This window comes from Corvus brachyrhynchos, unplaced genomic scaffold (genome assembly GCF_000691975.1).
Source record: "Corvus brachyrhynchos isolate BGI_N302 unplaced genomic scaffold, ASM69197v1 scaffold182, whole genome shotgun sequence".
Classification (NCBI taxonomy): Eukaryota; Metazoa; Chordata; class Aves; order Passeriformes; family Corvidae; genus Corvus; species Corvus brachyrhynchos.
The window spans coordinates 245,871-268,451 of NW_008236807.1; the positions used below are offsets into that span (position 1 = coordinate 245,871).

A 22,581-nucleotide genomic window follows, 5' to 3' on the forward strand; every position below is an offset into this window, starting at 1 on the left:
TTCTGAGCTCTTCTGCAGCGGCATTCCCTGCACCAAGAGGATGGAGGCTTCAGTGGAGGAACTTCCATCCAATTTTGGACAGAAGACCCCAAAAGTTGGGTTCTCTCCAAGACCATGAACTGTGGCTTTTGCTCCACCACCCACCAGTGGAGTTATTATTAAAAAAAGCACATGGAATAGAGATTTAATTCATCAACACACAAAAATGCAGCCAAATCCCACTCCCAGCTCCTACTCCTTCCAAAGCCCAAAATTCCTCTCTGCTTGAGATCTGAAATCTGACAAAAAACATTTTCCAGACTTTAAGGTCTTATATTGCACTGGTACAACTCCACCTGCAAACTTGAAGCACAAATCACAGGATTTTGATGGAAAATGAGCATTTGTTACCTATAGACGGGGATTTGAAGGGATATTTGTCAGGAAGGTCGACTCTTACTTTCCATACTCCACCTTCATATGGTGCTGCAAGGGAAGAAAAGCAGGAATTAGACACTCCACAGCTGAGGAGAGGATAAACAGAACCAGAGCATTAAGGAAAACACATCTCTGGAATAATACACGGCTCCGCTGGGGGTGAGATTTCAGAGCAAACCTCCCACGGGAAAAGCCTTTTTCCTGCTCTGCCTGACACGATTTGAACCGATTCTGGAAAAGATCTCGGCACAAAGACACCGGATTAAAACCAGGCACTTTGGGATCACCTCCTTACCTCTGGAGATGGTGCTAAATTAAGGTGGAAAAGCCATTTTAACGACAAACTCCAAAGAAATTCCCATGACCAATGCAAAACTTGGGAGCCAGGTGTAGGAAAGCTTAGGAATGCTGAAGGCTGGAGGTTTCCAGAGGCAGCATCCAGCTCTGCCAGCTCCAAAGGGTGGGGTCTAGCCATGTCCACACTCACAGTTGGATCCTCCCCACCCTCCAGAAAGCAGCTTCCCTGGATTTCTCCCTCTCCCCCTTAGATTTGCTCATCTCCTCCCCTCAGGAATGGCATCTCCCAGTTCCCCACCATAATCCACTGGCTTGTTTTTCAGAAGGGCTGGGTCACGAACTTACTTCCTTGTGGTCCATAAAACTTCACGACAAATTCATTGAGTCCTCCTAAGATTGTGACTTCGTGTTTGCTCTCAATCCTGAAGCAGCAAGTCAAGGAAAAACATTTAATCCGGGAAACAAAACCCAATTACTCGGAGCCAAGGAATTTACTCAAAGCCTGTTGACCCAAATATTCAAAATATCCCAAGCCTGACGTGGAATTTCAGTGTCCTGACACATCTAAGTGACCACAGCACCACAATGACGTCAGTAAAAGCCAATTCCCCACCCTGCCCTGCCCTGAGGAAACTTGGGATGAATCCTCAGAGCTGCTGAGTTTTCCATCCTGTCCTGCAAGGTGTGAGCACGGATTTAGGAGAGTGTTGGGCCCCTACCAGCAACGTGTGAGAAATAAATGCACTGAGGCTGCTCACAGCCCCTGCTCCCAGGAATTCCATGAAATAAATGCACTCAGGATGCTCACAGCCCTGCTCCCATGAATTCCATGAAATAAATGCACTCAGGATGCTCACAGCCCCTGCTCCCAGGAATTCCATGAAATAAATGCACTCAGGATGCTCACAGCCCTGCTCCCAGGAATTCCATGAAATAAATGCACTCAGGATGCTCACAGCCCCTGCTCCCAGGAATTCCATGAAATAAATGCACTCAGGATGCTCACAGCCCCTGCTCCCAGGAATTCCATGAAATAAATGCCCTGAGGCTGCTCCCATGAATTCCATTCTCCCCGGCTGCCTCCGGAGCTGGTGGAGACCTCCCACAGCTCCCATGCAAATCGTGGCACTCTCATGTTAATTTGACTTGCAAGCCCAAAAAAAACCCCGAGTCTTGGAAGAGACAGAAGGGGGGAGAGTGCGGCGTGAAAAGAACAACTGGAAGAATCAAAGCGCTTCGGGAAGAGGGGAATACAAAGGGAAAGGCAAGTGGGAAGAAGGGAATACAATGGGAAAGGCAGGAAATCTTTATTCCAAGCAAGGCTCGCTTAAGACAATTAGTGGTGATGTTTCAGCGCTGAGGCTTGATAAGGAATTCTGCTGTAAATCAGGGTTAATGGGTTGGGAATAATATCCTACAGCAATTCCCTTTCATCAATAGTCTGGATATGAATTACAAGGGAAGCAGGAGAAAATCAAAGGTTTGCTCCCACCTGAACTTCAGCTCTGCAGCTCCGAGGCTGCTCCCATTTGAGAGAAGGGGACACGGAATATTTCAAATAAGATCCCTCACATCACAGCAGGAGCTTGGCAGGAATGTTCCAGCTACTGGGAACTAAAGGCAGATTCCCCCTTTTTTCCCACATGACTTTTCACTCGGATGGAAAAGGTTTCCTGCTTTCATGCCCAGGATTGTAGGAATTCCACAGACCCCCCTCGGACCTTGATGACACCTGGGCACAAACCCAAATATTCCCAACCCACCAGGAACAAAGAATTGCCACCTCAGATCCCTGATCTGAATTGACGACCTGTGAAATCTGCTGGAGGTGCCTCACAAAGGGCTGTGAGAGGTTCCTGCAGCCCGAGGTGCCGACTCCACGCGGGCAGCTTGGGTGGGGAGATCCAAGTCCCATCCGCGGGGTCCGGCAGGATTTACTGCAGTTCCTCAAGTACAATGACTCCCAGATTGGACAGACTTTTCCCACAGTGTCGGCTCCAAAAGGGTTTGGACACAACAACCTCCTTCTCCTCATTCTCATGGGGTGAGGGAAAAGTTTACGGCCGTTTGTTTCGGCTCTGGAGTTTTCTTAGTTCAGCATGAGCTGCTCTGCCCTAAAATTCCACGGCAAGGAGCTCACTGCACCCAGCAGTCACCCAGGAGCAGCTCACAAAGGGCAGATGGAAACATAAATGCTCTCAGTGCAAGTGATTTCCCTGCTAAAATCCAACGGGAATCTCTGGGAAAAGCGACATCGCTCCAGGTTTGCGGAGAGGAGCCTCCCAAAGAAGTGTGATGGCTGCTTTCAGTGCTGATGTTGAGGGACATTTGTCACCAGATCTTTTCATGTCACTCAGTAGCACATCAGGAAGTTTTAAGTTTAATTCCTTAGGATAATGATTCCAGGTTCCCAAACTCTTACACGGTCCTGCTGTGTACGATGATGGCCCAGAAAATGTTTAATACTGGAGGATTTCACACTCGCAGCAGCTTCACGGAGCAGGTTAAATACAAATGATTTTACTTTGGACTAAATTAAGTCCTGCTTAATAAAAACCAGCTCTCCCAGCCTGATCCTGAGCAGGCCCAGCCTGGATGCTCCCCAGCTCCGTGAGTTAATGCTGACCATAAATTAAAGCTGAGTTTTCCACACTCGGACTCAATCCTGGTGTTCCCAAATTCAGAAAGTATTAATGAGGGCCGTATCTGAATATTGTCCCTGTTGTGGCAAAGACCTAAAATTCCTACCAAAAAAATCAGTGAGTGAACTGGGTTCATGAAAGGGAGAAATATTGGGATGAAAGGTTTGGGAACAACCACATTGTCTATTGACATGATACCAGACACTCTTCCCTGTGAGGGTGGTGAGACCCTGGCACAAATTCCCAGAGCAGCTGTGGCTGCACCTGCATCCCTGGAAGTGTCCAAGGCCAGGCTGGACGGGGCTTGGAGCAGCCTGGGATAGCAGAAGGTGTCCCGGCCCATAGTTTGGGTTGGAACTGGATGATCTTTAAAGTCCCTTCCCAACCAAAACCATGACTCCATAATTGAGGACAGACTGAAAATAAAGCAGATTTCAGCAATAAAACCCTTGCACCAACACAGGGGAAATCTCCGGAAGTGCGTTAGCAGAAATGAGGAAGCTGGGAAAACCCTCTTTCCTTGGAATGAGGTGAATTCCAGGTGAGCCCCCAGTAACACAGCAGAGGTGAACCCATCTGCCCTCTCCCTTCTCCACCATGGAAGAGATGCCCAGGAATGTGAAATCTTGGAATTCCACAGACAAAACAGCTGAGAGCACTCCTGGGAGAACTGCATGGAGCTGTTACAGAAAGAACATTTCCACCCTACAAGCTTTTTCCATCTCCAGAAATTTCCAGGAAAGGAAACACTTATTGCAGAAGCCAGGACTCTGGGAAGACCAGGAATCTGAGGGAGACCTCCAGGCTCCTCCATCTCACAAAGCTGTTCCCACTGCCACAAGGGAACCCTCCAGCAGCACAAGGAATCAGCACAGGGGAACAGCAGAAGGATCTGACATGTTCAGAGCAGTGTCCAGCCCACATTCCCAGAGAAAGCTCCACCATGACTCCCGGGGATGTATCTGGGAGTGAGGAGCACAGGCTCTGATCCAACTGTTCTCTCAGCTCACACGGAATTTTTTCCGTAAGGTGAAAGTCTTACAACCAAATCCCAGATGAATTCTGTCCCAAACACACCAGGAATTAATCATCAGGCTCAGATCTAGGAGCAGTTGCCTGTCTGAAGACCCACAATCCTTACGGAACCCAGTTGTGCCAAGGGCACACAGAATCTCCTCTCCCGCATTCAGGGTTCCAGTGCCAGATCCCGCAGCGATTCCAAGTAACTCCCAGCAAGGAGAAATGCTCCAGGTCTTCAGCAAACTGAGCACAGCTTTGGGAAAGCCCAGGAAGGGAGCATCAAGAACTTGGAGCAAGATTCCCACAATTAAGGTGACCTCCATGCGTTTCTCCCGGGATTGCTATGTTTGTGTCCACAATTCCCAGCCACCTCTTTCATTGGATACTGATGTGCATCCGTGCAGAAAGCCCCCAGGAATTCAACCACACACCCAGAATTTTTTGGGAAGGCCACAGCCCCCTCACCTTTTAGTCCACCCCGTCCAGGCCAATCCCTCTGTGCCCACACTGCCTCTCAGTGCACTCTTCATTAGTGAAATTTACAAAAAACCCAAGAAATTAATGGATAAAGACTTTTAACATTCCTAATCCCAGGGGTTCATCCTGGAAGGAGCACTTGTCCCCACAGCAGGACACGGAGTCAAGCTCACAGCTACAAACCCAGCCTGTAACACATCCCACGCCCTAAAATGTTTAACAACCATCACCCAAATCCCTTCCAAGACTTCTGGCCTTGCTGCTTTTATCTCCTCATCACCTCAGGATGCCAACTGGACCTGGTGCCAAAAAAAGCCAGTGGAAAAGTCAAGGGAAAAGAGAAAAATCTGGATACGAGTCAGGTTTCTAAGTTCAAAAGCCACAGAAATGAGGAGTGAGTCCTGAGGACCTGAAGATAAATTATCTTAGTTCCAGGACTACCAAGAGAATTTTAATGCCAGTAAATGTTGGGAATATTGACATGATGCTATGGAAGCTTGTTTTCAAATACCAGCTTGGAAGGGTTGCTAGGACAGAGCCAAGGGAATTTTCCAGGCTCCCCATCCTGTGCCTGAAATGCGCCAGGAGCTCCAAGGCCGACGGAGCCATGGATTCGCATGACAGGAACATCCCAGCTCCCTGTCGGGATCAAGGCTCTGCTTCCAGGGTTGAACTTACAGGAAATTGTTTCCTCACTCAGAATAAAAAGCAATTGAAAGCATTTTGCTTTTTCTACATCAGGACAAAGCCCCCACAAAACCTTTCCAATCTGGAGTGCGAGGACCTGCCCATCAGTCAGGACAAACTGGCCACCGTGGATTTGCCTGTTCCAGGGTCAAATTCCCATTTCCTCATCCTCATGCAGGGCCACCCACCACTGGAGGGTTGGATTTCCCCTGCAGCAATAAAAAAAAATTTTGTTAGGATTTGACTTCACACCCAGATCTCCCCAAATCCCAGATGAACATCATGGCCTACAGATGGTCTGTCTGTTCACAGGGTTGAGTGGCTTTTTCCTGGCAAACATTTAACTCAAAAAAAACCCCAAAACCAACCCTTTTATTAAGTTTCTTTCAAATTAACATTAGTTACAAGCTTGGAAAAACGAGGCTTCCAGATAAAAATACTCCACTGAAAATACAGCGAGCAGCCCTGACCCGAAGAGGAGCAGCAAGCTGGAACATCCCACAGAAAAACAAAGCTGTGGATTTATCTGGGGGTTACAACCGAAGTGAGAGATGGGTTGAGGGTCATGATGGGGAATCAAGTCCTTTCTAAGGATCTCTGATGTGTCCTCTCTTATTTCGAGACTTGTCTGCAGGTGAAGAACATCACCAGAGAAAACCTCCTGAATTTGAGGGAAAACCAAACACCATACCTGAATACATTTAAAAAAGAAAATAAATCATCCAGCCCTGCCACCTAAGCAGAGAACCTGCCTTTGAGCAAATCATTCACCATACTTTGCGATAAAAGGTGATTTCAAAATGAGATTAACACTCAGACACTTGATTTTTTCCATTGTGAAGAGCTTTACACCACCATGCACGGGAAATTCGAGGTGTCAGAGGTGTGAATCCCTCTGAAGTCTTTGCAAGCAGCGTTTTGCAACATAAATCACCTCTATTAGTGCAACTGATGGTTATTCATGTTTATTTTCTTACAAAGGCAGATGAGCTCCACTCGAAGCAACACCGAGCCCGAGGATTTACGAAGTTGCCGGCGCGTGGGCAGCAAAGGGCGAGTTCAGCTCAGTCCCTCCCTGCCTCCAAGCCCTTGGAAGCTGCTTTTCCTCCTCCAAACTCCCTCCTTTCCCTGCTACAACACCCCCGGGTGCCAGTGGTGCACGTGAAACCGCAGCAGGCGCCCGGGCTTTGATGCTTTAAGGCATATTTATCCCTATTTTCCTCAACTCCCTGCCCGTTACTCACATTTAACTTCCCTCAGGCTCCTCCAGCCCTGCAGGACACCAGAAAAAAAAAAGACTCTTAGAAGTCAAAAAGGTTATAAAGGCAACAAAAAGCTGTGATTTCTCCGAGCAGCAAGAGGTGGATTTTTCGCACCTCGTTTGTTGCAAACTTCTTGAGAACTCCAAGCGAAAACTATTCCAGTATTAAAATCCACGGGTTTTCCTCAAGCCAGGGGTTCTCGTTGCCACAGGGCACCCTCACAGTTTCTACCTTTAAGCAGAGGGGTTTTGTAGCGCCAAAGCCAGGTTTGTTATTTGCCAAGGATGTTCTGTGGCACAATCCCTGGGATGACACCACCGGGGCGACCTGGGCTTTATCCTCACGTCCCTGGGGCAAATCCCAACCTTCCTTTGGCTTCTCCCTCCACTCTGCCCTCACGAGACCCCACCTGCAGAGCTGCCCCAGCCCTGGGGACACAGCAGCAGGACCTGGAGCTGCTGGAGAGAGTCCAGGGAAGGCCAGAGAGATGCTTCAAAGGCTCCCTTCTGCTCTGGAGCCGGGCTGGGAGAGCTGGGAATGTTCCCCTGGAGAAGGGAAGGATCCAGGGAGAGCTGAGAGCCCCTTGCAGGGCCTGAAGGGGCTCCAGGAGAGCTGCAGAGGGACTGGGGAGAAGGGATGGCGGGACAGGACACAGGGAATGGCTTCCCAGTGCCAGAGGGCAGGGCTAGAGGGATAGTGGGAAGGAATTACTGGCTGGGAGGGTGAGAAGGAATTCCTGGCCGGGAAAAATGGGAGGGGCTGGAATGGAATTCCCAGAGCAGCTGTGGCTGTCCCTGGATCCCTGGCAGTGCCCAAGGCCAGGCCGGACAGGGACTGGACTATCCCACATCCCTGGGATAGTGGAAGGTGTCTCTGCCCATGGCAGGCACTGGATGATCTTTAAGGTCCCTTCCAACCCACACCATTCTGGGATTCTGTGATTCTGAACTGGACTTGTCCAGGAATCCCACAGTTCTGAAAGCCACAAAACTGATTTTAATCCTACCAAGTACAGAAAAAGGACAGCAAGGCACTTCTGCAAAGCTCTGAGGACAAACACCTTTCCCATCCCTTGGCTCTGCTGATCCCTGTGACGAGTGAACCAGGGACACCGTGACACAGGGGGGGGTTTCACTCCTTATAAAACAACACTGGTTCTGTTTGCTGCCAAAAACGCCCTGCAAGGACAGGAATTGTGAATTAATAACTGCACAGCAACCTGTGCTCGGCTGCTGAGTTTTCATTTTACTGCACACAAGAGTTTCCTTGTTAGAAATGCAGCTTTGCTTTGGAAAAACCCTTCCTGGCTGCTTCTCTACCAGGTTTTACCTGCCTGAGGTAAGAAATCACACAAGAAAAAGAATGCTTAAATTATTCCACAGGCACCCCTCCCAATTTCACCTAAGGATGGCAAATTTCCCCCAGACAAAGCCCTCAGTCACCACTGACCCCATCGAGAGGCATTTCCCTGTGAACCAAAAGGCACCTTCTGGATGAAAACAGGGATTTGGGGAGAAGGAAATGCTGTTCCAGCAAAGCCTCCAGCCTGGCTTGCTTCCTTTGGAGCTCCTGGTGATTTACATCTGGCTGATTTCCACCCATCTTTGTGCCAAGAAACCGGAGTAATAAGGAAAAGGTAGAAGGAGAAGTCAGCTTTTCCCTGGAGACACTTTGCAAACGAGTTGGCTGCTCTGAACCCAGCAGAAACTGAAGTCAGCATTTCCCCTCCACTCCAGGCTCCAAACCTGGTTTTCCTTCACCAGATCCATCACAGGAAGACAAGATGCACCTCATTCCATGCTGGATGGAGCAGCACTGCTCTTTTCCTGTGGGAAACAATTTCATTCACTGCCCTCCCCAACTCTCTGTTGCCCCTTAAGAAGTTTCAACTTGAGAAAAAAAGAAGACAGGTACGTACTGGATCTTTTATCCAGGGAAGGGAAGGGAGCTGGGAAGGGGCTGGAGCGGCTGAGGGAGCTGGGAAGGGGCTCAGGCTGGAGCAAAGGAGGCTCCGGGGGGACCTTGTGGCTCTGCACAAGTCCCTGACAGGAGGGGGCAGCCGGGGGGGTCGGGCTCTGCTCGCAGGGAACAGGGACAGGAGAGAGGGAACGGCCTCAGGCTGGGCCAGGGGAGGCTCAGGGGGATATCGGGAAAATTTCTCCCCGGAAAGGGTTGTAAGGCACCGGAAAGAGTTGCCTGAGGCAGGGGTGGAGTCCCCATCCCTGTTTGGATTTCAAATCCCTGTGGATGTGGCACTTGGGGACACGGGCAGTGGTGGCCTTGGCAGTGCTGGGAATGGTTGGACTCCATGGGCTCAGAGGCCTTTCCCAACTAAAATGATTCCATGATCCTGTATTTTATTTTTTGCATTAAACGGATTGGAACAGACTTGTCTAAAACTGCGCTCAGCTTCCACGGGATGGGCCAATATTTAATTGCAGTGGTGGCACCAGGAATTCCCTCCATCCCATCGATGGATTCCAATCCCTTTAAACCAAGACCTCCACGAGTCCTGGCAGGGAGATGCATTAGTCAAGGTGAGAAGCTGGCATAGGAATTTTAAAGGGATTGCATTTGATGGAAAGGAGTTGAAGTTGGGATCAATAAAGCTGAAGTGATGTCCCTGTGCGTGACCACAACGTGACTTAGCTGCCTCCACAAGCACAAGATTTCACTGAATCTCTGGAAAAGCCAAACAGGGATCCAAGAAGTGCAATTAACACCTAATTAGAAACAACTGTCAATGAGCAAACTCCTTAAATGGATCCTACAGGGAGGGAACTGCACTGTTTGGGGAAGACCAGACAACGTGGACTTCTCTGGGATAACTGGAGAGGCAAAAACATCCTCAGGATTCGACTCACACCTGATGCTTGAGCTTCCTAGAATTCCATGAGAGCTGGAAATAATCAGGAGCCAGAACAATTCACTGCTCTGAGTTTCAGCTCAGGGGGAAGCCAGAGCTGGATCCAGGAGCAGGGAGGATGGAGCTGGAGTAGTTTAGGTGGCCACACATCTGTCCCTGAGCTGAAGCACCACATTTAATATTTGCATCACTCCAGCTCCCACCAAGAGAAGTTGGTTTCCATGGAGATGGGACATACTGGTGGAATTGAGTGTTTCATGTACAAATAATCAACTTCTCAAAGCAGCCAGAAATTTCAAGTGTGTTTTCAGTGAAATATGAGAAGGAGAAAATGCAATCGTTGCTTCTTCCAGGTGTGCTGGCAACGGTTCATTTCCTCTTCGGGAGGATTCAAGAAGTGCTGAAGCTCTTGTGAAAGAGAAACCGTGGTTGTGAAACCACAGGACTGAGCGTGACCCCAAAGCTGTGCTAGATCTGACACCAAACCCAAGATTTAAGTGTATTTGGGGCTGGCCCTCATCACGTGATTTACAAGAATGCAGCAGGTCTGTTAAAAGCAGATTGCTCTGACATACTCCAATACGTCTCTGATTTAGTCTTGAGGGGGAAAAATGTATTATTATAAGATGTGGCCTTTTCCCTCAAGGGGGGTTTGGGTTAGGTTTTTGTAGATTTTACTGAAATGCTTTTTTACTCCCAGAAACCTCCACAGTCATTCAGAAAGTGCCTCAAAGCACCTCAGCAACGGTGACATGAAGCCCCAAAGGGACAAACATCCATCTCCTCCTGCTGCAAAGCCCTTGGGATGAGATGTTTGCACTCAAAGCACATGCAGAAGAGGCCAAGAGCTGAGCTTTGGCCAGGGCTTATTTAGGGAAAAAAAAAATCTAGAATTATGTCAAGGTCTTGATTTTAAACAAGATAAAGAGTTCAGTGGCAGGAAGGAGAAAGTGTCAAAGGAAATATTTTAAGCTTAAATTTAGCTTAATTTTAGCTTTGGCATGGAGCAGGTCCAGTTCCGGAGGCAGATTCCACATCCTCTCTGCTGCCCATTGCCAGGATCTTTCCTTGCCTGCAAAAGATGCTGAATTGGGCCACAGAGACTCAGGAAGAAGATGCTGATCCTCAGCTCAAACTACAGCCTAACACTGACTTGAGGAAGTGTGAAACCAGGGAATCCTGAGAATTGGTTTAATCAACACTCCATGCTGGGATGCTCCAAGAAAAATCAGCCCTGAGAGAGGCTTCCCACAAACAAAGCGAGCCTTGAACTGCTGAAACATCACAAAGGGGAGGAAACACTTCTAAAGTCCTGTTCAGGATCCTGACAGCTCTCCCTGGCCTGCCAGGAGCAGAATCCAGTGGGATTCTTCCTGTCCTGCTCTAACACCAAGGAAAACAGAGCTCTCTCCAGTGTGGGGTTGTTTTGCAGCGTCCCTTCCAACCCCACTAGAAATACTCAGGGATGCATTTCCTGGTCCTGCCTGCACTGGGCTTTGTAAGAGGAGTTTGCAAGCCATGGCTTTCAGAACTGAGACAGCACCAGCTCTTTGAAAATCCAGCCTGGGCAAGCTGGGCTTGAACTCTAAGCCAGGCTCAGATCCCAGAGCAAGCACACAAATAGACAGTGCCAGTGAAAATTAGGCAGCTCTGGTGCTCACAAAGCTGCTTCAACTTTAATTCAACAATAATTGGCTTTTGGGCTTAAAATCCAAACTCCCAGGAGGGAACTGCCTCCCACCCAGATGTTTTCTGCACCAACTACAACAGCAGTAAGGTCTCCCAAAGATATTTTGGAGATGATTTGTCCCCTGAAGAAGAGGGAACAACTGATATTTCATAGAATCATAAAATTTGGGATTAGAAGGCACCTTAAAGCCCATCCAGTGCCACCCCTGCCATGGGCAGGGACACCTTCCACTGTCCCAGGTTGCTCCAAGTCCCCTTGAACAATTCCAGGGATCCAGCCAATCTGTGTCAGGGTCTCATCACCCTCACAAGGAAGAATTTCTCCCTAAGATTTAATCTAAACTTACCCTCTCCAGTTTTAGGCCATTCCCCAGTTGCTTGTTCCAGAATTCTTTGCTACTTGAGGAAGCTCCAGCAGTTCTGAGCCTTCCTGGAGAAGGGTTCTTACCTGCCAATCCTCAAAGAAAAGAGCTTTAAAACAAATCTCCAAACCCACTGGGATTTCTCCAGCATGGGTGTAGGAAATAAAAGCCAACTGGATTTGGAAATTAAGCTCGAGATTAGTGAATTCCCTTAACCTAAAGTAACACACGGGAAAATAATGAGTTGGCTTCAATGTAGATTTCCCACCCCCCGATTTGAAGGAATACACAAAGCTCCACCAGCTACAGGTGTTTTTTTTCAGGGTGGATCATTCCTGAGGCACCTGGGGATTTCTGTTCCTTTCAAAACACTATTAAAAATACAGTTTTTTTCAAGAACAAGTGAAATTCTGCTCTTCTGATTCTCAGGTGCAGCAGAGAAGGCATAGAGCGGCTCACAAGCAGTGGAAAATCAGGATGAACATCAACATCCAGCCTATGGCACGGGCCTGCACCCAAAATCCTTCCTTAAGTGCTGAGGCAGCACCCACACCTTGGAAAGGCTCATCTGAAACCCATTTGAAGTCCTGGGCAGGATCCTGCTCCTTTGGCATCAGGGTAAGGTATTACAACAGCTCTCCATGGCCTGCCAGGAACGGAATCCAGTGGGATTTTTCCTGTCCTGCTCCCTAAGCACCTCTAACACCAAGGAAAACAGAGTTCTCTCCAGTGTGGGGTTGTTCTGCAGAGTCCTTTCCATCCGCACGTGGGAATGTTCTGGTGCTGAGGACCTGAGGGTGCTGTGCCTTTTACAGATCCCTCCCAAACCCTGGAGGATGGGATTTGTTCCCTTCTCTGCTGCGGGAAGGAGCCCTGCCAGAACTTCCAGAGGGATCAGATTTGCTTCCCCTCTCCTTGGCTTTGTTCAAAGTGTTTTAAAGGAGCAGCTCAGGCAGGATTTACATACAATTTTGTTGGGTTTTTAGCCCAAACTCCAAACCTGAATCACAGACCCGGTGAAGTTAAAACAACCACAATTTCCCTCTTTTCTCTCACACCAAAGCAGAAAAACCCCAAGTGATTTAGGAACAAGCAGCCTGGTTACACACAACTGAAGTTTATAAAGTTTTCCTTCTTTCCAGGCCACCTGCAATATAAAAACACCATAATCCCACACACCAGGAAACTGCAGCCCAGTGTTCCTACAGGAAAAAGTGTAGGAGTTTCCTGCATGCCAGAGTTTTGTACAGAACTTCCTCCAGCAATCCAATGTGCCACTGTCATGGCTATTAAATCAATTATCCCCTTGATCCTTCCTATGGAATGAGGGCAATGGGGCACTGTGGCTTCCCCAGTGGATCCCATAAACACAGCCAACATCCCAGTGCTGGCTGGGAACAGCCAAGCTGCACAAGTGGGTTTGTCCCAGATTTCTGTCCAGTGCATTTGGCCATCTCTATTTAAAGGGTTCATTAATAAATCTGAGTCTATCACTCAGAGCTTTCTGCCAAGTCGGATGGGATTCCACCACATGGATCAGTCCTGAGAAAAAACAAATACACAATTTCCAAGGTTGGGCAGAGGGTCAGTACAAATAGTTCCCATCCACCAAGCCATTAACTCTGGAAGACTGGAATCACAGGATGGTTTGGGTTGGAATGGACCTTAAAACCATCCAGTTCCACCTGCAGGGACACCTTCCACTACTCCAGGTTGCTCCAGGTTCCACCCAGCCTGGCCAATTCAGCTTAGAATGTAACTTAAAAAGACTGACAAGGGGTCATTTAATCACCAAACCACCTGCAAAAAGTTCATTTATCAGCCTTGGGAGTTCAGGAAACCAGGCTGGTGCTTCCTTTAATGCCAGCAATTCCTCCTGCATCCAGCTCCCACCATCAGCCTTTGCACCAAGAACAACACTTGCCCACAAAAGAGTGGTTTCAAGTCTTGAGCGCTTCCGAGGCGTTTTTGGCCTTTCCCAGGGGAAAATCGCCCAGGATTTTCCTGCAAGTTTAAGGTCTAAAGATACATTGTGTTCCAGAGGGAGACATGAGAGAGCCACGCTTGGAATGAACAACGATCCCCACACGAGCTTCCGTGTGCAGCGGAAAGGCAGGAGCGGGGCTGCGCCCGGAGGCTGCCAAGGAAGGAGGCAGCAAAGCCTTGGGAGCTTTGTTTGGAGATGGGAATGTCTGGGAAGCCTGGAGCTCGCCAGCACCAACAAAACCACAGCCAGGCAGAGCTGGGGCAGCACCAGAGCCAAGAGTGGAGGGTGCCCAGCTCCCGGGATAGCTGTCATGCTGAAGGCAGGCATGGAAAACAGCCATTTCTAGATTTTTTTTATGGTTTCCAGGCTTTGAAGATCGTCCTTTGCTCAGCAGCTGCACCAGAAGCAGAAGGAAGAGGTCCAGGCTGTTCTCAAGCACCGTGGGTTTCTCTGACTATGGGAAGCCTCTGATGTCAGCGTTTCCCAGGAAGGCAGGGGTTAAAATCATGGGATGGTTTGGGTTGGAAGAGACCTTAAACCTCATCCACATTCATCCCCTGCCATGGCAGGGACACCTCCCACTGTCCCAGGCTGCTCCAAGCCTCGTCCAGCCTGGTCTCAGACACTTCCAGGGATCCAGGGGCAGCCACAGCTTCTCTGGGAATTCCATTCCAGCCCCTCCCCACCCTCCCAGCCAGGAATTCCTTCCCAAGATCCCATCTAAAACTCCCTTCTTTCAGCTTACAGCCATTCCTCCTTGGCCTGTCCCTCCAAGCCCTTCCAAAGTCCCTCTCCCTCCTTTTACAAGGCCGCTTCAGGCACTGGAAGGATTCATTAAAGCCACTTTGTCACAGGTGACACCACCACAACCAGAGGAAGGGAAAAAGGGAATTTTTTTTTATAACAGGACCAGCAGAACAGCAGAGGGTAAAACACAGGAACACAGTACACAAAGTCCTTGTCACTGTGGCCAGGCAGATTCCTCCAAAATAACCTCCAAGCTGTAGAGGTAGAAGGGCTGCAGAAAGATTGGGATATTTCTCTGGGAGAGTCTGGAAGGTGCTCTCTCTGCTGGAAGCTCTTGGAAGTAAAGTTCCCTAACCAAAAGCACCAAATCCACTTGGAGAGGAAAACCAGGACAGAGTGAGTTTGCATCCGCTGGAATCAGGAGCAGCTCATCCACACTCCTGCTCCTGATCCAGTATCTTGTTCTAGCACATCTGCTCAGGCTTAATTATCCCACTTCCCTCTCAGCTCCCTAACGAGAGGCTCAGCACTCCTGTGAAAGACAGAGCCCAGGGGAGTTCTACAAATCAGCCATCCCGAAATTTATGTCCTCGTATTTCTGAGAGCTGCAGGAAGAAAAACTCGCCTGGAGGTTTCCTGCAGGTATAATGATACCTGGAGTTTGTTACGTGGATCAAAAAAAAAAAAAAGAAAGAAAGAAAAAGAAAATACCAGCAGTCAATTTAAAATCCAAGTTGAGTTTTGGATTCAGCCCTGGAATACACCCCACACTGCCAGGATAAATGGTGTTGTCAGGACACTGCTATCCCCAGCTTTTAGGCTGTGGTGGGGAGCTTTGGAGTGAAGGCAGAGCTTTCTCATAATGAGTTAAATTCAGCTGAAACAGAAGATTCCTTGACATCATCTCTTTGAATCACCATTCTAGACGAGACAAAGGAACACCACTGCAATGGCACTAAAAACTAATTAACAGTTTAGTCGTTAGCAGGTGCAGCTGCCTGAAAAGTGGGATTTTGTCACCAAGTTTGAAGTGTCTCCTCCTTCAGAGAGGAGCTGATAAAACCCCCCGAGTTTTCCCCAGCACAGAACAAAAAGCCTGGAGCCGACCTCTGCCAGATGCTCTGAATTCCAGGTGACCTCCGGCAGAGCCAGCCAGGGTTTCAAAGACACACATTTATCACAGCCTTCTTTAATAAATCAGAATTAAGCAGCCTTGACACACTTGAAGCCATTTTAGAGGCCAATATTACTAATCCACAAAAAAAAAAAAAAACCCAATTAAGCCGTGTGCTGCTGCAAAGCACCAGGATCCTGCAACAATCAAGGAAGTTAAAATAAAGACAGCTTGGAATTACAGAACCAGCACATTGCTCCCAGCAATTTTCCCTTGTGCTGCCACAGTGACTTATTTTCCTCCCCTTTACTCATCTCTGCCATTCGACAATTTTAGCAGAGATGTGGGGCTTGGAAAAAGAAAAAAAAAAAAAAGTGGGAACATTCCTTCCTTGAGATAAATTTAAAGGGTAATGAGAAAAGTGGTTTTCTCCCTTTACTCCGAGCTGTTCCCACCCTAAACCTACACAAATCTCCAGCAGCAACCAGAGTTCAGCAAGCCACAGTTTTTGGGATATGCAGCTGATCCATACACAAAAATGGGACAGGGTTCTCCTCTTGGCCACACTGTCAGCCCTACATGGGACTCAAGCCCATCATCCCTAAGGAAGCTCCACGTCCTGTTACTCTTCCCTGCAATTCCACCTCCACTTCCTCATTCAGGAACTTCCCAACCCAAGCTCAGCGTTGTCCCTGCCCTGTGTGATTAAAAGGAAACAGGGATTTCAGCAGAGGCAGGACTGGGTGTAGGGCACAGCCCAGATGCTCCAGAAATAGGGATGGGGCAGGAATTTGGATACAAAACCTCCCACTTCTGGCTCACAGGCTAAATTTAGTCCAGTCTGGTAATGACCTAAAAACCAGTTGATGTGGGTTTCTGTGACGCCTGTGGTAGCTCCAGCCACTTCCTAAGAGAGGGATGTGCACGTGGCAAAGTCCTGCTGCCTTCTGGGTGACTTCAGGAGACCCAAAATGGGAAAGGTGGGGATTATTTCACACCTGTACCCAAAGGACCTGCTTGAGCCAAGTGCTTTCAGCTTCTGATCCATCCTGCAAGAATTATGTGAACATTCCCCACCCTCTTTCAGCGTTTTTCTGCTGTTTGAAGCACCTTGTAAAGCAGTGTCACAGCCTTCAGCATCACAGCCCCATCCACCTTTTCCTGGGATGCTCAGCAGCACATTCCCAGCTGCCACTGGAAATAAAACAAAACCTGCAGAGGATTATGGAGTTCACCCATCCCAGGTTTCACCTCTGGTGCCTTCCAAGTCTGGAGAAAAATGGCAGGAGAAACTCACACACAGAATATCCTGAAATGCCTTAATGACACTGAGCTTCAGGTGGCAGCAGAGAAATCTGTGACTCTGGAAGCCACCAAGAGCCACAGAGGACAATTTAAGGACTCAGTGGTTACTGAGCTGAAAAAAATTCCAAAACTCTTTAAAAAAAACACATTAATTCACCTCCTGACCCTGCAGAATCCTGTTGCATCCCAGCCACACTGAGCAGGAAGCCCCTGCAAACAGATAAAAGTCTAAAAATAAGCAAACTATAGCAAATGTAATATTTATCAACACAGGACTAAAATTTGCCTCTAGTAAGACAGAGATGCTGGTTCAGACTCCAGTTATTATGGAATTTTGGTGTGGGATGGACCTTAGAGATCATCTGATTCCCACTCCCTGCCACAGGCAGGGCTGCCTTCCCTAGACCAGGTTTGTTGTGTTATAACATAAGCTCTTCTCACACACAATTCCCACTTATCCAACCAACTCCAGAGAAAAACTAATGGAAAAAAGGCCCCAAAGCCACGTGCACAATGCTGAGAAGAGGCACCAGCAGCACCTGGGCTCTCTCGAGGCACTTTTCCACAACAGAATCCCTGCACAAACCCCACAAACCCATTTCCTGCTACATCTGAACAGGCGTAACAGGCAAATCTTTCCTTACCCCTCACCCTTTTCCAATAAATCAAAAAAAACTGCTGAAGTGAGGAAAGATCCTGATTTTTTCCAGAGTACTGACATTTAAAAAGCTCCAGCAGTTTGGGACCACACCTGAGGAGCTGCACAAATCAAGGTGCGAGCGCAAGAACTGTTGTGATGCAACTCAGGGAGAGCAGCTCCAAATCCCAACACGAGGCTCTGACCCTCTGGGACACAACAGAAGAGCCAAACACATCCCTCTCCTCCACAGTCTATTCCCTAAACGTGTAAAATTGAGTTTAGATCCAAGATGGGCAGATGGTTTAAATGCTGGTGGTCAATAAACTCGGCAGGGCTTTGCGCAGGGTCAGCAAATTTCCTGATTTCAGAGCGAAAGCACAGTTGTGGCAAACCTTGAAATGCAAAGTGGTGCCTTCCCAGGGATGAAAGGGATCGTTAGGAGCACATTATTGCTCATCAGCTCACTTTTAGGGTGTCTTTTGTTTCATCTGGCAAGGCTCAAGTCTCGGTTTTACGCCGGGGGAAATTCAAGCAGTGACCAGTGACTCAAGCAGGGTTCACAGTTTAACTGATTTGCTAAAATCATGTGGGAATATTTCTTCAGTCCTGCCAAATTGGGGTTTTTAGACACTTTCCACTCCTGTCGCTGGTGCTGGGGCTTTTCTCCACGTGTAAAACACACTGGTTTTGCCTCCTGCCCAGCTTGCAGAACGTGGTTATTTTCCGGGGATTTTTTGCACCGAACCAGGCAAGTATTTAAATGTATCTTTTTGTGGCAACACCAAACAAAATGCGACAGAAACCATGAAGTAACAAAACCAGTGGATTCTCAGTAACTTGCAGCTTTCTCAGCAGTTGTGAGCATGACAAAATGTTTAAATCCAAGAGCCTGGAGCTTTACACGAGGCACAGGAGCTCAGGATGGTGTGGTCAGCTTTTAAAAAAGCGTGGAGCGGCTCCAGCCGGGAGCAGGGTGAGTTAACACCTCCTCACATACCTTCCCTTTCAAGGAACACAGGCTCTGGCACTGACTTCCCGGGATCTGATTTCTGACATCCCAACTTTTCAACCCAGCCTTGTGTCCCCCTCTTCTCAAAGCACATTCTCCTGCTGGGATCTGAGCTTTCCCCAATATCCAGGCACGGATTCCTTCCCTAAGCCAGGCCTATGAAGTTACCAACGATGTTAAACAAAGCACTGATCATTCAGCTTCGTTATTTCCACTGCTTCCCTCCATTCAACACTGACACAGCCTTAAAAGAAAAAATAAACAGTGGGAAACAAAAAGTAGGAGGTGCCTTCAGGAGCAGCAAGGAATAAATCAGTGTAACCACGCTGAGTCACCTCAGACATCTGACATTCCCAGGATAACTGCTGCACTCCTGGAAGGATTGTTCCTTTATTTCAGGCTTGTTCACTTTGGAATTGAGGATTCCCCAGCAAGGCCATCCCCAAAACTTGTGGAAATCAACCCCTGATTTCTTTCTTATCCAAACAAAGCCCCTGCTGGTTTCTAAACCTGACTTTGTGTTCAGAGAGCTCCTAAAATTCAGCAGCACAGCCAAGGGGGATGTGGATGCCTTCGGAAAGGATCCCAGTGCTGCCGAGTGCATGGGCACGGACACGTCTGCCCCGCAGAACATGAGCTCAGCGGGAAGGCAGCCGGGATATTGTGAGGTTTAAAACCTGCCTGGCTGCCACGTGAAACCGGGTCCAGCCCTGTTGGCTTTGGAGATCTGAGGGGGAAGGTCACTGAGTCTGAATTAATGGCATCAGACTGAAGAAAAACAAAACCAGTTTCAGTTGCCTTCAGCAGAAAGGAGAGGGTGATGGAGCGGTGGCTTCCGCCAGCTTCCCCTGATGGAGCAGCTTTCACTGGATTTAGCAGCAGGGAGAAGCCTCTCCCCACTCCTAAAAAGGAAGAAAAAAGAGGGAAATAAAAAAATAATTTAAAAAAAAAGGATAGATTAAAAAGGATTTTCCTCAAACAAATCAGTTTGGGAACAGCTCAAAGGCAAGTTTTGGGCTTCATCTCTCACTAATTCCATGTCATGTTCTTGCTGTCCAGGGAAGTGTGGGCTTCCCATCCCTGGCAGTGTCCAAGGCCAGGCTGGACATTGGGGCTTGGAGCAGCCTGGGACAGTGGAAGGTGTCCCTGCCCATGGCAGGGGGTGGATGTGGATGATCTTTAAAGTCCCTTCCCACCCGAACAGCCCGTGATTCCATGTTGTTCCTGCAGCTTCCAGAAGCACCAGGTTCCTCTCAGTGCAGAACTCCCAATATTATGCTTTAAAAAGCCAACAACTCCCCTCCCCAAATGCATCTGAAAGCTAAACCTGGTCCTTTTCAAACTAAAAAAAGAATCTGGCTTCACACCACTCACACTCCACTGAGCAAGGCTTAAAGGAGCAGCTTCATTTCCTAAAACCAAGATGAGTCTTAGCTCTTCAACCGTGGCCACACTGGCGATCCAAGAGCTTCGGAACTCAGTTCTAAAACAGCATTTTGATTTAGGAACTCCTTTAAGAGCAAAATGATTTTCAATCTCTGTTCAGACAACTCAGGGTTGTGTTCTCATCCACGTTTCCTGCTGCAGGAATCGGGTGTCTCCTTGGACACAGCCTTGGAGCAGGCCCGGACCTGCCAGCACCAGCACAAAACAAAGCACCACAGCCCACAAAAAAAAAAAAAAAAAAAAAGCCAACGGGGTTAAGTTAATAATTTATCAATCTTTTCAACTTTGCATCCATTAATCTACCACGGTGGAGGTTAATCTGGGACACTCAGGCTTAGTATCACACACTGGTTTTTACTTTTTCAGGGGTTATGCTTGGTAAGTTGTGTAAATAGCTGATCCTACCCTAAAATCTGTTTTGTTTTCTCAAAATCCCAGATTTTACAGCCTGCCAGTGTCTCTCCCTGGTGCAAACATCCTTAAGCTCACCTTTCAATGCCGTTCCTCACTCCGGGGCTGGGAGAAGGGAGCCTGGATTCCTCCTCCCTCAATCCCATTCCTTCACTATGCACAGCACCACCTCATCCCTCTCCTTCCCTCCCATTCCAACTGTCCCAACCCAGGCTTTAGGAAAGATCCACACAGCAGTGACTAGAAACAATCAGCTGTGACACGGAGAGAAGGCAGCAAGGATTTGCACGGCTCTAATTCCCACCCCAAGTCCCCCCTGCCACTGCTCAAAGCCAGGTAAAAGCCCCCTGGAATTTGGAAATAATGCAAAATTTATTTAACAATCAACTGTCAGCTTTTAACCTCAATCTTTAACAGGGAATGACACAAAGCCTCCAGGGTGAAGCTCCTCTAAAAGGCAGCAACTGTCATAAATGTAGACTTTTCCCAAAGAAAACATGACCATGAATTCAAAACATTCATTTTGAAGGAAATAACACCAAAAAACCCCAAACAATTAAAGCCAGAAGGTGTAAAACCTTTCAGAATAATCCACCCAGACACTCTATTTGTGCAGTCCCTAAAAAAATATTTTATGCTGTTTTCCTGTAGTTATTCCAAGGAAAGCATGCACAGGGAAATGCAGCAATTTCTGGAAAGCAGCACCTGACCCTCAGAAAAACAATCCAAAATGGCTCTATCCCTTCCTCACGCTGAGTCACGAATATCTGGGAGTCTCCATCACCTCCTGGATGTGGATCATGCAGGATATCCAGCCCTGCTCTGTAATTCCCAGTTTAAAGGGATTAGAGCTGACAGACCACCAGCTCAGTTTACAAATGACCCACACGGATCCACCCCTCCACTGATCTGCAAGCCCTCACGCCAAGGAAAAGGGCTGGGAGTGATTTGGCTTCTCCTGGAAGGCTGAATCAACTTGCTCCAGGGAATCAGTGAAATGATTTAAGATTAGAGGATGGCTCTTGGAAGCTGCAAAATAAAATAGAGGCCAAGTCCTGAATCCAGAACCAACCCAATCATTATTGGATACACAAGAGCAAGAAGCAGCAAAAATCACTGTTTTCCAAGAGATTAAATCCACCCTCAATCTCGGACAGATCCTTAGGGAGGCTAAGGAGCTGGGAAAAGATGGAGACTGAAGATGAGGAGGCAGCAGTTAAAGGTGAGTGGTCATAAAGGCAATGGGATGAGGGGGGACAGCAGAGGGAAAAGCCTGGGAAAAGACTGCCTGGGTGATGGGTGAATGAATCCCTGCACTCCTCCACAACAACCAGCATTCCAGGTGTATCCACACCAAGGCACAGACAGCTCTCAGCACCCCAAGGAGGTGAAAAAAAAGGAATAAAAAAAAGCAGGGGAAAGAAAAGCGAGAATGGCACAGTTCTGCCAGCAACGAAACCAACTCAGCCCATTTCCCTGGGATGTGCTGGGAGATCCATCCCATCCAACAGCCAGGGCAGCTCATCCACAGGCTCCTGCTGGAATCCACATGGGCTGCATGACCCAGTAGAAACCAGAGATGACAAGGTCGGATGATCCTTCAGTCACGCGAGCTCTATTTTGGTGAGGAAAAACAAAGAGCAGGGCTCTATGTTCATTATTCCAGAAATACATGGACAAAATCCACAGGGAAATGGAGGGAGTGAAAGGAGGGAAGCTGAATGCACACAATAAGACACACAATGAAGTGCTGAGCTCTGATACACACACCCACATCTGTAATTCCCATTTCATATTAAAAAAAAAAAAAGGAAAAAAAAAAAGAGACGTTATTCAGCATTTTTGAGGAAAAAAAAAAAAGAGACGTTATTCAGCATTTTTGCTGCTGGAATGAAGTCCAGGACAGCAGGAAAATTCAGGCACCTCTGCCTCAGCGTGGGATCACCTCTGACTTAAGCAGACCATAAAACCAGGAAGAATTTGGCTCAGAATCTGCTCCATGTGGGAGCCTGTCACTTTAACTGTGGGCTCTCTCCCTCCTTAACAACAACCTGTTATGTGTTTATCCCGGGTATGGCTCCGATTAAATCACGGTTTAAGAAGGGCACCAAGCACCAACAGGTGCTGAGAACACTCAGTGACACTGCACCCAGCACTGGGGTGCTCCCAGAGGCCCCTTCTCTTCCCAACAGCCCCATTCCTG

At 48.1% G+C, this 22,581-nt stretch overlaps 1 protein-coding gene across 1 annotated transcript in view; it reads right to left on the reverse strand.

Annotated features, from left to right (window-relative positions):
* Positions 1-1,174, reverse strand: part of UBE2H (ubiquitin conjugating enzyme E2 H) — a gene marked incomplete at its 5' end in the record, with an annotated part of 18,157 nt that extends 16,983 nt beyond the window's left edge. Inside the window, 2 exons of the mRNA XM_008628844.2 lie at positions 391-465; positions 1,060-1,174. Coding sequence (XP_008627066.2) covers positions 391-465; positions 1,060-1,174 — 190 coding nt within the window. The remainder of the gene's footprint in view (positions 1-390; positions 466-1,059) is intronic.
* Between the last annotated feature and the right edge of the window lie 21,407 nt (positions 1,175-22,581).